General features: G+C 49.5%; 3 protein-coding genes across 4 annotated transcripts; 1 reads left to right on the forward strand and 2 right to left on the reverse strand.

Annotated features, from left to right (window-relative positions):
• Window positions 1-714: 714 nt before the first annotated feature.
• MRPS2 (mitochondrial ribosomal protein S2) lies at window positions 715-2,374 on the reverse strand. Of its 2 annotated transcripts, none has more exons than XM_005529262.3 (4): window positions 2,300-2,374; window positions 2,161-2,226; window positions 1,900-2,029; window positions 715-1,602 (listed from the first exon to the last, which is right to left on the reverse strand). In XM_005529262.3, exons 1-4 carry the CDS (start codon window positions 2,325-2,327, stop codon window positions 1,059-1,061), a joined length of 768 nt encoding a protein of 255 aa, XP_005529319.1. In that variant the 5' UTR covers window positions 2,328-2,374; the 3' UTR covers window positions 715-1,058. The 2 variants fall into 2 exon arrangements, with proteins under 2 accessions (XP_005529319.1, XP_014113438.1); XM_014257963.2 differs by having other exon boundaries at window positions 2,161-2,223; window positions 2,300-2,366.
• A 64-nt stretch (window positions 2,375-2,438) lies between these two features.
• PIERCE1 (piercer of microtubule wall 1) lies at window positions 2,439-4,890 on the forward strand. The gene is made up of 3 exons (XM_005529263.3): window positions 2,439-2,605; window positions 2,673-2,751; window positions 2,904-4,890. Exons 1-3 carry the CDS (start codon window positions 2,541-2,543, stop codon window positions 3,102-3,104), a joined length of 345 nt encoding a protein of 114 aa, XP_005529320.1. The 5' UTR covers window positions 2,439-2,540; the 3' UTR covers window positions 3,105-4,890.
• Window positions 4,891-5,611: 721 nt separating this feature from the next.
• On the reverse strand, window positions 5,612-14,355 carry PPP1R26 (protein phosphatase 1 regulatory subunit 26). The gene is made up of 2 exons (XM_005529208.3): window positions 14,246-14,355; window positions 5,612-11,855 (listed from the first exon to the last, which is right to left on the reverse strand). Exon 2 carries the CDS (start codon window positions 11,792-11,794, stop codon window positions 7,844-7,846), a length of 3,951 nt encoding a protein of 1,316 aa, XP_005529265.2. The 5' UTR covers window positions 11,795-11,855; window positions 14,246-14,355; the 3' UTR covers window positions 5,612-7,843.
• Between the last annotated feature and the right edge of the window lie 80 nt (window positions 14,356-14,435).

Here is a 14,435-nt window from a genome sequence, read left to right on the forward strand (position 1 = left end):
GGACATGGGATGGACACGGGATGGACATGGGATGGACACGGGATGGGACATGGGATGGGACACGGGATGGGACACGGGATGGGACATGGGATGGACATGGGATGGGACACGGGATGGGACATGGGATGGGACATGGGATGGGACACGGGATGGACATGGGATGGACACGGGATGGACATGGGATGGACACGGGATGGGACACGGGATGGGACAGACGGGATGAGACACGGGATGGGACACGGGATGGATATGGGATGGGACACGGGATGGGACAGACGGGATGGGACAGATGGGATGGGACACATGGGATGGACATGGGATGGGACAGACGGGATGGGAAACGGGATGGGACACATGGGATGGGACACGGGATGGGACATACAGGATGGGACATGGGATGGGACACATGGGATAGGACATGGGATGGGACACAGAGCCCTGCCCAGGACTGCTCTAGGGCCTCCCATGGAGACACAATGCTACTAAGGGATAGGTATCCCATTTTCTCAGCTGCTCCTGGAGTCCCCCATATCCCGTGGTGGCAAAGGTTGGGCTCACAGTGTGTCCTGGGACAAAGTGGGGACCCTCCCGTCCTGCATCAGCCACTCTGCAGTGTCCCCAGCATGGGCCCATCCTTCATCCCTTTCCCTCATTGCTGTGATTGCCCCAGCCAGACTCCCCATCCCACTCCACAAGGGAAAAATCCAAAGAGGATCACAGGGATAAATCCTTTTATTTGCTAAGAAGAGATGCAAAACAGAAGTGGTTTCAGGTGAGATCACAAGCTCAGGAAAGCCACAGGACAGCGGCACCCCCCTGCAACAGTGACAAACTCAAGGATAAGAGCAGGGGCTGGCCTGGCTCTATTTCCCCTTGCACTGCTCTGTACAAGTTTTTGGAGCTAAAGACCCTCCATGGCTGTGACTGCTGTTGGATCACCGTGCACAGGACTGGGGGGTCCCTTCCCCAGCCAGCCAGCTGTGCCAAGAGCCGGTGCTCTGGATGCAGAGCCAGTCCCATGGAATTGGAGCAGAGGCACTGAGCCCATCCCTAGGGCTCTAGTTGCCCTCGGCTTTCTTCCACAGCTCCTTCGTGGCCTCGCTATGCCGCCTCTTGTCCTTGGCACGGATGATGGTCATCCTGAAGAGTTTGCAGTAGAGCTCCACGGCCGCGGGGCTGTCGTCATTCCCGGGAATGGGGTAGGTGATTAAACACGGGTTGCAGTTCGTGTCCACCACCCCAACCGTGGGGATGTTCATCTTGGCCGCGTCCCGGATGGCCACGTGCGGCTCGAAGACGTTGTTGAGGGTGCTGAGGAAGACGAGGAGGTCGGGCAGGCGGACGCCAGGGCCGAACTGGACGTGGGCGTTGGTGAGGAGCCCGCCCTGCCAGTAGCGGGTGTGCGCGTACTCCCCGCACGCCCGCGCCGTGCTCTCGACCAGGTGGCAGAACTGGCGCTTGCGGCTGACGAACAGGATGATGCCCCCGCGGTAGGCGACGTGGGCCGTGAAGTTGAGGGCCAGCTGCAGGTGCTGCATGGTCTGATCCAGGTCGATGATGTCCTGATCCAGGCGGCAGCCGAAGATGTAGGGCTCCATGAACCTGCGGGGGCAGCGGGAGGGCGGCACAGGGGACACGGGGATGGGGTGTGCGGGCATCGAGTGTTTCTGGATGTGTGGGGCCCCACAGGAAACATCCCATGCTCCTGCTCCTGGCTGATACCAGAGGTGTTCTGAGAGCCCTCGCACCCAGTGTCTGTCCCAGTCTCACACCCTCTCAATGTTGGGGGGATCTCCTGCCCTGGGTGGGCAGTTCCAGGCTCAGACCAATCCAGCAAATGTGGTGTGGGGAAGCATTCCCGATGTCAACAAGCACTGGATCACGAAAAGCATCACTCACCTGTGCCGACATCCCTTTTTGTGGCCCAGGTGCACCCGAGCATCAAAGAGATCTTTCAGGGTGAAGAGCTCCTTCACGCTGAAGAAGTCGGGGTGGCTGAGAGGCTCGGTCAGCAGCTTGTCATCCTCATCTGAGAGAGGGGAAACAAATAACCCGTGTGTTTGGTGGGGCCGAGCCGGGACTGCGGAGCGGCGGCCGATGCAGCACGGCCGCTGCTGCAGGGCTCAAGCGCTGTGTGCCGGGGGTGCAGGCAGCACTCACCGCGGGGCCGGCTGGCTGCCGGGGCCGGGACCGGGACCGGGACGCTGCTGTAGAACCGCGGGGCTGCTGCGGGAGAGAAACACGCGGGTCACACGGGCGGGCCGGGCCGCTCCGGGCCGGGCCGGGTCCCGCCGCTCACCTGCCCGCAGGAGCCGCGGCACCGCCATGCTCCGAGCCCGCGGCAGGGCACGGAGGAGGAGGAGGAGGAGGAGGAGGAGGGAGGGAGGGAGGGAGGGAAGGTCAGCGGCGCTTTCCGCTTCCTGCGGGGCGGAGCGGAGCGCGGCCCCCGCCCTGCCCGGGGCGGTTGCGCGGCTCGGAGCGGTCGCTCCCCGCCCTCCGCGTTTCGTCGCCGGGCAACGCTCCGGCCCGGCGGCTCCGCCATGTCCGGCCTCAGCCCGGGAGTGCCGCGCCGCTTCCAGGAGCTCACCTTCTACCGCGGCTACGGGTGAGCGCTGGCCCGGCCCCGGCCCCGGCGCCCCGCTCCCCTCGCTAGCTGTGCTCTCCCCCCGCAGGCAGCCGCAGGGTCACCCCCGCTTCCGGACCGTCAACCAGAGCTACGGCAGCAGGGCCCCCACGGTGCACGAGCTGCCGGTACGGGACCGAGCACCCGAGGCAGATGGGGACACGCTGCCCCCGTCCGCACCCGTCCCCGCTGCATCCAGCCTTTGCAGCTGTTGTCGAGGTTGGCTTTTAAAACATTCCCTCCCCCCCCCCCGCCCCTCTCCTTTTCTCGCCATCCGCAGAACTCCTTCCACTCCCTCTCGCACAAGTTTTCGGATCACCTGGGCAAGATTGGCATGTACAGGAACGAGAGCCTGAACACGGCCCTGGAGAAGAGCCACTGCACCGGCTCCGACACCTTCATCACCGCCTACGAGCACCTGGATTTCCACCCCAGCTACAACCCCAGCGGCCCCTCGCACTGCCGGGACCAGCCGCTGTAGCCAGGACACCGCTGCAGCTCTTGGCTGCCTTGGGAAATACACCCACAGCCAGCCTTGCTACTAAACAGACCCGCTAGATTACAGAGGGAATGTTATTTCGGAGTAATATGTTAAAGATTTAATGTGGTTAAGTGTCAGTTAGGTAGCTGATGTGAAGCGTTTTACCTAATTTATCAGCAGCATATAAATGCTAGAACTACATAAATTCCGTATTTATCCTATTATCCCCCTTCTCTGTCACTAATGATCCTTTACACTCTTGCCTCATGTACCATATATCATTAAAAATTAAGACTAAACTGCTTCTCTACTATTTAATGAATAATCAATCTGCAAGTTTTCCAGAGGTATTCATTAACTCTCTGGATTTCTGGTAAAAAGTTCACGTTTCTTCTCTCTCAAAACAACAAAGTTTTAAGAAATTATTCAAATAATGCCAAGTAATCAAAAAATATTTTAAAGTTTTATTGGAACAACTGTAGGTACAGGCAAAGAAACTACATCAGCTGGACAGTGACTGCACTGAAAGAACATCTGAACATTTTTGACTGAAAAATGAGTTTTTAAGAGAAACTACTCTGCCTGTTGATGGATGAGAAACTGTCCCACCTTACAGGTGTAACATAACATTAAAGATGAGCATAATATTATTCAAACTGTTTGCTAAAAATATAAACAATGAGTGTAACATTATGTCCAAACCCCACTGCGATTGATACTCTTCACATGTCAGAAATATTCCGTGCTTGTGGCATGTGGTAAGAGCTGGGTAAATCCCCCTCTGCTGCAAACACACCAAAAAATTGGAACAGATAAATAAACTGAGCAGAAATGGGCCTGAAAAGTCAACATTTCAAAGATTTAACATCTAAAAAGAAATAAGCAACCCCCTTTCATTTGCTGTGATTCTTGCATTAGACTCTAGACAATACCTGGAGCTTCTTAGAACTTCCCTTTCTTCTCCTGAAATGAGAAAATAACGAAGTGCTGAATCAATAGAAATAGTGTGACAATGTTACATGTATTTTTATCCACAGATTTTTCTGCAGGTGGCATAATTTAGGAATAAGGCTGCCTCTTAAAAATATAAACAGAGTGGATTCTGTCACATATTTTCCCACTCCATCTGAAAACACCCACCTCTTCTTGCTTCAATTTCTTTCCTTTTAATTTTAATCTTGAAACCAGTTCCTTTGAAGAGTTTGGCATGCAGTGTACAGTGTATCTAAGTGTTCAGAGGTTAGACCAAATACACTTTTCTTAAAAGAAATACCTATACAAATTCAAAATATCCTTCTAAAAATGACTCATTTTACCACACAGGATCTACCTGGAACAATCTTTCTACTCTGTCTTTTGAAAGGAAGATTTTCACATTTGCAGATAAAATTATGTGAAGCTGAACTATCACCAACTGAAGGGATGAAAAATTTAAAAGCTTCTACATTAATAAAAGAAATGGGGGCAGGGATGCTGTGTTCCTGCCTTTTATAAAGAGCAGATACATGTCAAAACACGTGTTCCTAAAATAGCTGCAAAGAACTGGGAATAAAAAATTAAGGGAGTCCTTATTGTCCCTTGAGGAACCTTGAAGTTGTTCCCAAAGCACACAAAACCAGTCACTGGGATAACAAATGAAGCAATAAACCTCTTTTCACATTTATCTGACACCTGTGGTACTGCAGTCAGGATCTGTAACTCACCAGAGCTGTAATAAAAAACACCAAGTTGTTTAATCACTTAATATCTAAATTAACAAGTTTTGTGCTCTGACTGGAAAGAAAAATTAGCATTGTGTATTTTTAAAAAATACAAACCATCACTCATTAAAGGAAAGGAAGAGCTGAGTTTATGGTTCCATGTATCTACTGCAATAAATGGTGTCTCAGGAGGGTGGGAATAACAGGAAAAGGAGTTTTCTGGACACTCCCCAGAGCTGGAGTGACAGGGCCAGCAGGGCTGTGCAGTCTGTGCCTGCTCTGTGCCCTCCCTGGCGCTGTCTCTATAAACAGGAAATAAAATCTGCTTTTGGAACTGCTTTGATGAAGATTCAGCCTTGAGAGATTCGTGCTGCAGTCCCAACTTTGGTACCACGTGTGGCAATTTACTGGCACTCAATATAATCTTTTTTATTCCTCAGCTGGTCAGCCTTTAGTGATGTGTAAGAGGGATTTCTTATTGCTCCAAACCACCAGACTTCTCTTTTCTGAACAAGATGAGAACTGGGCCAGGATGAGGACACTGCCATGGGAGCCCTGGCTGTTCCAGTTCCAGAGATGCTCCTTGACACATATTTAATTACACATGGAAAGACTCCACTTCTTCACCACAAACACCAGGAAAGAAAACTCCTGGGGTTCTGCTACCACAAGAACCATTCCAACCTCCCAAAAGCCACCCCTTTGTATTTTGTAAATTCTCCTCCATTTTTTTGTTACAAAGAAATAATGACATCCTCAGTCAGGAGGGAAGAAGAGGGAACACAAAAGTTATTACTCGCTCAAGATGATGACACAAACCATAGGAACACTCCAGTTTCATGGTCCATGGGCAGAACCCCATTTATTAAACATTAGAAACTCAGCAATGTACACCAGTTCCTATATACAAATCAAGTTCATCAATTAAAAAAAAAAAAAAAAGTGCTGTTTGAAATCAGGTTTTATTTAAAGCACAAGGTAACTGGAATTGCATTTTAACTGGGAGTGAATCAGGTCACGAGTGGTACTGAGGACACAGACACAGTGACAGGGGCACAAGACACCTCTCAAGTCTTAATGTGGATTTACTGAAAACTTTTGAGGAGAAACATTCAGCTTTTTATACAAACAGTACAGAGTGCTTCCAAGATCTCTAGGAAAATTAAGTATACAGTTTAATCTTTTTAAAGCAAGGTACTTGGAAAACTTCTAGTTTAAAATAGCAGCCTATTGACCTATTCCAAACAAAAGGCTCAAATCCTGCAACGGAATCAAGGCAGAGCAAAAGACAAACTTGTGAAGAGGGAGTGCAGGCACTGAGCTACGGAAAAAAACACTTTTCCAAGGTATCCTACCACAAAATGGAGATGAGCTAACACACTGACCTTTAAACAACCTGGCCAACCGACCCCAGGGCTACAAAAAGGTGGCTGGACAGTCAGAAATGCCAAGTGAGCACTAGAAACATGTTCCAAACGTAGCTGCACCACAGCATAAACACACCAAGGATGTTTATTTCTCTACATGCCACAGATACTACTCTATACTACAACGTATTTTGCCTACATTCTGCATCACACCAGGGACACCATGGGATTCTGGATCCAGTCTTGGCTGCTTTTGCTCCATTTTGCAAGTTTAAGGCCAGCCTGGAGGAAGACTCCTGAAGTGACTGAGAAACAAAGTGATGCTAAGTGGTGGTTTGGCTGAGAGAAGTTCTGCAGAAGAGCAAAGAGAATATCAGATCAATTCACAGGGACAAGATGTGAGAACAAACTCCTCCAAGGACTTCACAACACAAAAATGAAAATGAAAGAGCCAACAGCTCCAATTTATACCTTTTGAATTTGCAGCAAAACCAGTGTGGGGGCACTTTTTTTTGTGTGTGTGATGTGAATTGCTACTTCAATCCCGTTGAAAGTCACTACAAATAAAAAGATAGTAGTGAAAAATTGCTTTTTTCTGGCTGCTGGAAACGGAGGCAGAGAAAGAGCCTGAAGAAAGAACAGTGCTGAAAATATCCGTGGCTGAAAAAATCCATTTGTGTTGTGACTTCCTACAGCAAACCCAGCTTTGCTTTATTGCACCAAAATTGTCAGTGAAAAGTTCACAGAAATGTAACATTTTAAAAACCACTTCTGAAAATGGAAAGTTAAGGGCACTCAGCTCCAGAAAGTTCATTGAGGAAACCAAAAGCCATCTCTGGGTTACTGCAGGGCATCAAAATGAGAGAGTTGAGAATAACGAGGAATTGTTTGAGCCCTGCAGGCCCAACAGTACAGAAATCCAGGAAAATCCAGGGAAATCACGTTGTCTGAACAGACACACTCCTTCACTTGTCTTGGACTGCAATTGTGCTTGGAATCATCTGCTAGCAGGAGGTTCTGGGTATTCAAAAGGATTTTGAGCAGCTGCTGAGATCCCTTTGCACAGGAGGTGCAGACAGAGCCATCCACTTGATTTACCTGAATTTGCATTTGTATCTTCCAGGCTGGATCTCCACAGCCACGAGTTCTGCTCAGGGACCTCATCCCACAGTCCTCGGGTGGGAAATCTGAGCTCCAAGCAAAACCCACCCCACAGGATTGTCCTGAGGCAGCTCAGGTGTGGCCACTGTCACATCATCTGCATTGCTATCCAAGGCTTTCCTAAGATCTCCTAACAGGTTCCCAAATAAATTCTGTGCGCAAACAGGTTTCCCTTTGAGAGACAATTAGAGGCCTCATAATTTAAAGTGTAATTAGCCAATATCTTATCTACAGTAACTACAGCATCCTGTAGGAATGCAAGCCCTAAAAATCATTATAAAAAATATTTCCTTAGAGCGTTTTAAATAATTTACAAAATTCTACAAAAGCTACGAATGTCTATCTGTGATATCCCTGTTAAATAGAATTATTTTCACATTAGTGTGTGTATGATATACAGGTATCAGCATCTCCCACTGCCTCTCCTTTCCTGTCTCAAGTTTTATCAAGGTAATTACAATCAGAGTTATTTTATAAAAAGACTGCTAGTGTAAAAAAAAAAAAAAAGTACTTACATATTTGAAATCTTTTTTTCCAAGAGGGAACCTGGGCAGTCCCCTGCAGGTAGATCAGTAAATTTTGCACAGGTTTTGGTTAAAAATTCCTGCCCTTGGTGTACTTCACTAGCAGCTTCCCTGTTCTGCAGGACAGGTATTTTTCCTTCCATTTTGGAGCTGGATACCTGAATTTCTTCCTGCCTGTCAACTTTTTCTTCCTTAATGCACACCTGCACACGGTTATCTGCACATGCTCCTCCACTATTATACACTGCTGCTGCTGTCACATTGAATTCCTGCCTTGGGCAAGCTAAACTTGCATCTGGCCTCTTGTCCAGCTGGTTATTCCCTCCCTTACAGCCCACCTGAGCACTGTGCTGAGCTGCCTCTCTGCTGACTTTATCTGCTTTTCCCACACTGCACTCAGGGCGTGGGGGATCCGCAGTGGAGTCAGCCCAGCTGCCTTGGTTGGTATCTCCTTCCTTGATCCACATCTGGGTATTCTCAGCTCTGGAGGTTTCTCTGCAAACCTTATCAGCTTTTCCTGCTGCCACGCTCTGTTCCAGAGAGGGGAGGCTGGAGTGGGACTGATCCCCTGGAGCATCAGCCTTCCTGCTACCCTCAGCTGCCTCTTTGACACACTCAGCTCCTGCACAGCTTTCTGCTACATGGGGACTCGCCCCTCCCACAGTGAGTTTCTGAGAAGAACTGGCTGCTGTTATTGCTGGTGTAATTTCCCCACTAAATTCGCCTTTTGGCAAGGGGTTAAGTACATCTGTGTCCTGGGAAGCTGCCTCCATTCCTGAGGCACTGCTCTGGGTGAGCAAACACTCTGCTTTCTGCTTTTTGTTCAAAAGCATCGATTTCTTCCTGTCCCGGGCGTATTTCAGACCTGCAATAAATTTACTTGAGATTTTTAGTTGGAAGGTATTCTTCCTTTTAGATCTGGGCTTCGCATTCATGACTTTTCTCACTTTACACCCTTCATTTCTGCTGGGTTTTGGGGGCTCAGGGTTACGGACATTCCTTTTACCTGTTGCATTCCCAAGTAACTCCCCAGCAGCACCACCTTTGACCCCACCCAGTCCTTGTTTAGCTTTTGACTGACCAGTAGTAGGAACATTCTCGGCAGAGGAAGCACATTTCCCACTGCCAGCTAACATTGCACTTTTCCCTTCTGCTCTCTGAGAGCTCTTCACCTCCTCAGTTTGCTGAGCTACCTCAGTATTTTTACTCTGACCCAGCACGAGGTCAATCTCGTTTTCCACCGGCTGCTGCTTTGCTTTTCCTTTATTACCAGTTTGTTTGGTTGCTCTAAATAGGTCCGGACTTGCATCACCTTTTTGCATCTCTGAATTGCTTGCAGAGTCTTTAGCCTTTTCTGCCAAAAACCTCCTGATTTCTTGCTCGATGCTGTCATCGCTGTCCACTGAGCTGCTGTCACTGGCGTCTGACACAGCTGGGAAAGCACATTTTCTATTTTTAGCCCCCCGCTGGTTTGAAACTGGTTTAGGTTTATTGCTTTTTTTAAGCTGTAAGTTAAACTCCAGGTTTTTCATGGTTTCTGGCTTGTCATTGGGAAGCTTGATGTTGTCTGGAGGGCTCCTGACTGCATTCTCCCTCACAGCTTTCCTAGGTTTTGAGAGGCAGCTTTTTAGCAGTGAGGGATTTTTACATTTCCACTCATTTTGCTGAAGACTACTGAACTCATCCAGCAGCTGAGTTTCTGTCTCACTGAATCTGACTTTCTTCTTACACTGAGCTTTCTGGTCCTTGGATTTCTTCTTTAACTTCCTTTTAGACCATAGCAGATCCTTGATAGCACTATCCAGGTCCTCATCACTGTCCAGAGAGCTGCTCTCATCACTCGACCCCTCCCTCTCTGGGGTTTGAATGGGGATTTTTGTAAGTTTTCTTGTGCCACTCTGAACCTGCAGAAAAGGGTTTACAGAGTCCAAGGACACACATCTACTGCCATCAGAGCCAGACAGTTTGGGAGACATCAGCTGCTGCTGCCTCAGGTCTTTATTACTGTGAGCATCCCGGAGTTCTGCGGGGTTGCTCAGGGCACGCTCCTCTTGGAGCACAGGGAATTTGGAATAGTTACCTGGCTGGAAAAGTCCTGGTTCCAGCTCTTCAGGTAGCTTTGACCCCCCTTGTTTTGCTGCTCTGCCTTCCCTTTTAAGTCTCCTTTTCCTACTCAGGGATAATTTCAGTGTTTTGGGCAGAGCAGGCTGAAGGGTCCCGGTGAGGTTGTTTGGATCAGAAGGCAAAGGCATCTGGATGGAGCGTGACAGGCTGGGAGGTTTTGTTCCAAGGTTTTCCGACTGTGCTTTCAGAGCCAAAAAAGCCCTGATTTCTTGCTCTATGCTGTCATCACTGTCCACAAGGCTGCTGTCACTTTCACAACGGGAGGACGAGAGAAGCTGGGGAGAAAAGAAGGAGTCTGCAGTGAGGGATTTGTTGTCACTTCCCATTTGGGATGGCATGATTGTTTTGGAAATATCCAGGATAGCTTCTGCACACATGAGCTCTGCAGATGTGTCTGCTCTGCAAGAGGCCTGCAATGTGAGCTCACAAGCAGCAATCTTGTTTTCTGGAAGTGCAAAATGTCTGGCTTTTTTCAGTGGTTTAAACAGCTTATTAAAGTCATTGCTGGTGCTTTCTAATCCCGTTGACTTGGAATTAATTTCTTTTCTCTTGTTGCTTATAGGGTTTTTAGGGATTTCTGGTGAGGCACTTTTTGTGGAGCTAATTGTCAGGCTGGCAGAAATGTCTGCCATACCCTTTGGATCAAATTGTTCCCTCTGCAAAGGGACACAGTTTGCTGCATGACCTGCCTCTTTCCTGATTTTCTCCAGCTGGTAAAGCTGAATGGCTTCTTCGATGCCATCATCGCTGCTCGAGTCAGATGTGTGCATGCTCTCCTTGGTAAGTGCTTCCCTCGGCTCCCAGTAATGAGCTCCACTTCCCTCATTCTGCTCCATGAGCCAGGGCTGGCTGGCAGTGGCCATTTCTAGATATGCTTGGTTCACCTGGCTGAAATCACTGGGCTCTGCTTGGATTTTTGACTGCAAACACTTGGACTGGGCACTGGATTTTTGCAGTTTGGGATGGTGTCTCAGGAGCAGTGCATTACAATCTTGCTTGATAGCACCACAGTTTGCTCTGTTTGTTGCTTCTTTGTTGCATTTCAGGACAGATCTCACAGGAGAATCTTTTTTATCCTCTTCAGTAACACATTTACTAATTTCTTGCTGCTTTTTCTCATTCAAGAACTGCACTATTTCAGCTTGTATGCTCTGTTCAAAGGAGTCATCGCTGCTGATGCTCTGAGGAGAAGCAGGCTGGAGCCTTTTCCCAATTCCCAGGTGGTCAGACAGGTACTCTTCAGAGAGCATCTCAGCTTTAAATTTCACAGGGAGGAGGTTACTTGCCACTTTGTTCTGGGAGAATTCTCTCTTAAACCTTTTGTCTCTGCTCACATTCTCAGAACGCTCTGCATTCCTTGGCAAGGACTGGGCACTTTTGCTTTTTGTTTTCAAGTACTCTTGGATGGCTTCCTCTATACCTCGGTCCACAGAATCATCACTGTCAGAATCCAGCAGGAGAGTCCCAAATTCAACATTCTCTTCCACTTCACTGTCATCAGAATCCTCAGGGCACCCACTCTGGCTGTACTGAGGATGCTTCCGCAGCAGCGTGGTGCTGGATGTGACTCTGGTGCCTTTTTCTCCCTTCTGTTTCTTCTGCACAACACAGCCACACTCATGGTTCATACCCAGGGCAGGCTCTTGGCTTTGCAGGTTGTTTATGATCATCTGCACTTTGGCGCTCACAGAGGTTCTGGTGACGTTGCCGTCGGATTCAGGGAAGCAAACGGGGTATCTACAATTCCTTGCTGGTCCAAAGGAATCCCATTTTGTCTGAAGAGCTACCAGAGGAGGAGCATCCATAAGGAACATTCTAGCAGACCACAGCAAAGTCCACGATGGAACAGATTTTCAGACCGATCTCTCCTCCATCCTAAAACAAAGGAAAAACCAAAAATATTTATTATGCATGTGCCTTCTAGAAATTCCATGAAATAATCCTGGTAACATAAACTGTAAATTATTAATACCCAGAACTACTGTGCCAGATAATCACAGGATTTACTCCTCAACGTCACTTGCACAGCCACTGGGGATAAGGCAGAGCACTCATCATCTGTGGTTTGTAGTATTTTCTGGCAAAATCACAACCCAATGCAGGTAATTCACTTCTGAAAATTCTTCCTGGGCTTTCCAGTCCTTTTTGCATGTGCTCCTGAATAATGATGCACTGCCCAGACCCACAAAGGTACCCACTGTGATAGTATTCAGTGCACTGGTGTGCTTAAACCCCTTTGCATTGAGGTTGCCTGAATATTTTCGCAGAAAACTTAGTGGCAGGAGAGAAAGAACAATTTTAAGGAATTATTTCTTAGTGGGAGTGGAGAACCCAGCAAAATACTCTGCTCATTGTTTCCTTTGGCAAAACTGCCCTTTTAAAGGACCACACAGCTCAGCTTTCCAGTTTTCCAACGAAAGCAGCACTGGCTGTGTCCACATGGTGCAGGACAGGTGGATGTGGAGAAACCTGGACCATCATCTGGGATGGTGGGACACAAAGCAACTCTTCCTCAGAGAGCAGAGATCTCACACAATATCCCAACACAGCTTTTACTAGCTTTTACTTTTACTTTTACTTGGCATTAAACACACACAGCCAAGGGACTTGGGGCAGCTCAGAGAAAAGGAAAGGGAACTTATTTCTTCCTGAAACACACTCTAGAGCAATAACCCCGAGACATCAGTCATCCGGCCTCACTGCAGGATAAAAGCTCTTGGCAAACATAGATCTTGGGGAGTGCACAAAAGCAGGATGAAGATTAGGAGCTATTCTTTGTGTTCCAGTAGAAACCCCAGACAGAATGAAGCTTTGGTTTGTAGAAGAGTGGAAAAAGCCATCCACAAAACTCCAGTTAACACCCCAAAGAGTTCACCACCTCCACGTGGTCCCCTAAGGGTCGAAGGCTTCACCTGCAGCATCATTTGGTAGGACCATTGACAGTAATTCCCAAAAACTACAGCAGCTGGGTGGCTCTTCAAGCCCAGACTCCACACAAGCACAGTGAGTCCCAACTGCAGTGGCACTGGACTCTGCCAACATACAAGGACATGATTTTCCCTCTGAAACCTCATTGACCTTGCAGTTGTCAACTATTCTCTAGATCTGGTTTCAAATTAATCAGTGGCATTAAATATTTTAAAAGATTAATTACTCTAAACTCTTCAAAACTTCTATTTATTTACTGAGAGTAAGGTAACAGACAAGGGAAGACAATTATTCATCAGTCTTTGCTTGGGCAAATATAAATTAAAAACATTTTTCCTTGTAATAAGCAGCTAAGGATCAAAAAACAAGAAATTAGGATACCTCATTACCTTGAAGCAACACAATTAACACACTTTAGCTCCCAGCTTCATTAAAAAATAAAACCCTAACGTTTCTCCTATTAACCTATTTCCACAGTTTTCAGGGAAGAGGCAGGTGCCTTCACTATCTCACACCTTGACTGGGGGTCCTGTGAGAATTACATGGGATCGGGGGGAATTTTTGTGTCCCAGCACCCACCCAGGGCGCCCATGGAGACCGTGAGGGGACACGTGAGGGGACACTCAGCCAGGGGATATTCACAGAGGGTGTGAGGGGACATGAGGGGACACCCAGGTAGGGTCTGAGGGAAAATGAGGGGACACACATCCAGGAGAGTGGGGATACCCTCTGTAATTCTGTGAGGGGAAATGAGGGGACTCCCATACAGGGGGTACCTACAGAGACTGTGTGAGGGGACATGAGGGGAGACCTGGGCATCCACAGAGATTGTGAGGGGACATGAAGGGACACCAAGCCGGGGGGCACCCACAGAGATTGTGTGAGGGGACGTGAGGGGACACCAACCCAGGGGGCACCCAGAGGGGCTGTGTGAGGGGACATGAGGGGACACCAAGCCGGGGGGCACCCACAGAGATTGTGAGGGGACATGAGGGGACACCAAGCCGGGGGGCACCCACAGAGATTGTATGAGGGGACGTGAGGGGACACCAAGCCGGGGGGCACCCACAGGGACTGTGTGAGGGGACACGACGGTACCCCCAGCTCGGGGGTCACCCCGGAGGGGCTGTGACGGGTCCCCCGCGCTCGGGTCCCGCACGCAGCCGCCGCCCGCGGGACCCCCGCGGGGCGCCGCGCCCACTGCCCGCGGCCGGCCGGGCCCTGCCCGCGCCGCCATGGCTGCCCCTTCCCGCCTTCCGCCGCCCCCGGCCCCGGCCCCGGGCTCCCTCGGCCGCCGGCGCGGCGGAGCCCGGCCGCGCCCCCCGCCCGCCGCTCACCTGCCGAGAGGAGGCCGACAGGGGGGACGGGGGTCGGCGGCGCCCGGGCAGGGCTGTCGGCTCCGCCGGGCTCCGCTCCGCCGCTGCCCGCCGCGCTGGTGCAGGAGCGGGCGGCGCTTCCTTCCCTGCCCCCGGGGAGCGGGAGGCATGCGCCGCAGGGCTCCGGCGGGGAGGCGGGGAGGGACCGCAC

The sequence above is a fragment of the Pseudopodoces humilis genome, chromosome 22 (assembly GCF_049639895.1).
Source record: "Pseudopodoces humilis isolate 2021_Gansu_Grassland_sample_001 chromosome 22, ASM4963989v1, whole genome shotgun sequence".
In the NCBI taxonomy this organism is placed as follows: domain Eukaryota; kingdom Metazoa; phylum Chordata; class Aves; order Passeriformes; family Paridae; genus Pseudopodoces; species Pseudopodoces humilis.

Bases quoted from the DNA above. Each gene is read 5' to 3' on its own strand.
- MRPS2 (XM_005529262.3), bottom strand. From the start codon at position 2,327: ATGGCGGTGCCGCGGCTCCTGCGGGCAG. The intron at 2,227-2,299 runs GTGAGCGGCGGG...TCTCTCCCGCAG, and splicing joins GCCGCGGCTCCTGCGGGCAG to CAGCCCCGCGGTTCTACAGC. The intron at 1,603-1,899 runs GTGAGTGATGCT...CTGCCCCCGCAG, and splicing joins AAAAAGGGATGTCGGCACAG to GTTCATGGAGCCCTACATCT.
- PIERCE1 (XM_005529263.3), top strand. From the start codon at position 2,541: ATGTCCGGCCTCAGCCCGGGAGTGCCGCGCCGCTTCCAGGAGCTCACC. The intron at 2,606-2,672 runs GTGAGCGCTGGC...CTCCCCCCGCAG, and splicing joins ACCTTCTACCGCGGCTACGG to GCAGCCGCAGGGTCACCCCC. The intron at 2,752-2,903 runs GTACGGGACCGA...CGCCATCCGCAG, and splicing joins CCACGGTGCACGAGCTGCCG to AACTCCTTCCACTCCCTCTC.
- PPP1R26 (XM_005529208.3), bottom strand. From the start codon at position 11,794: ATGTTCCTTATGGATGCTCCTCCTCTGGTAGCTCTTCAGACAAAATGG.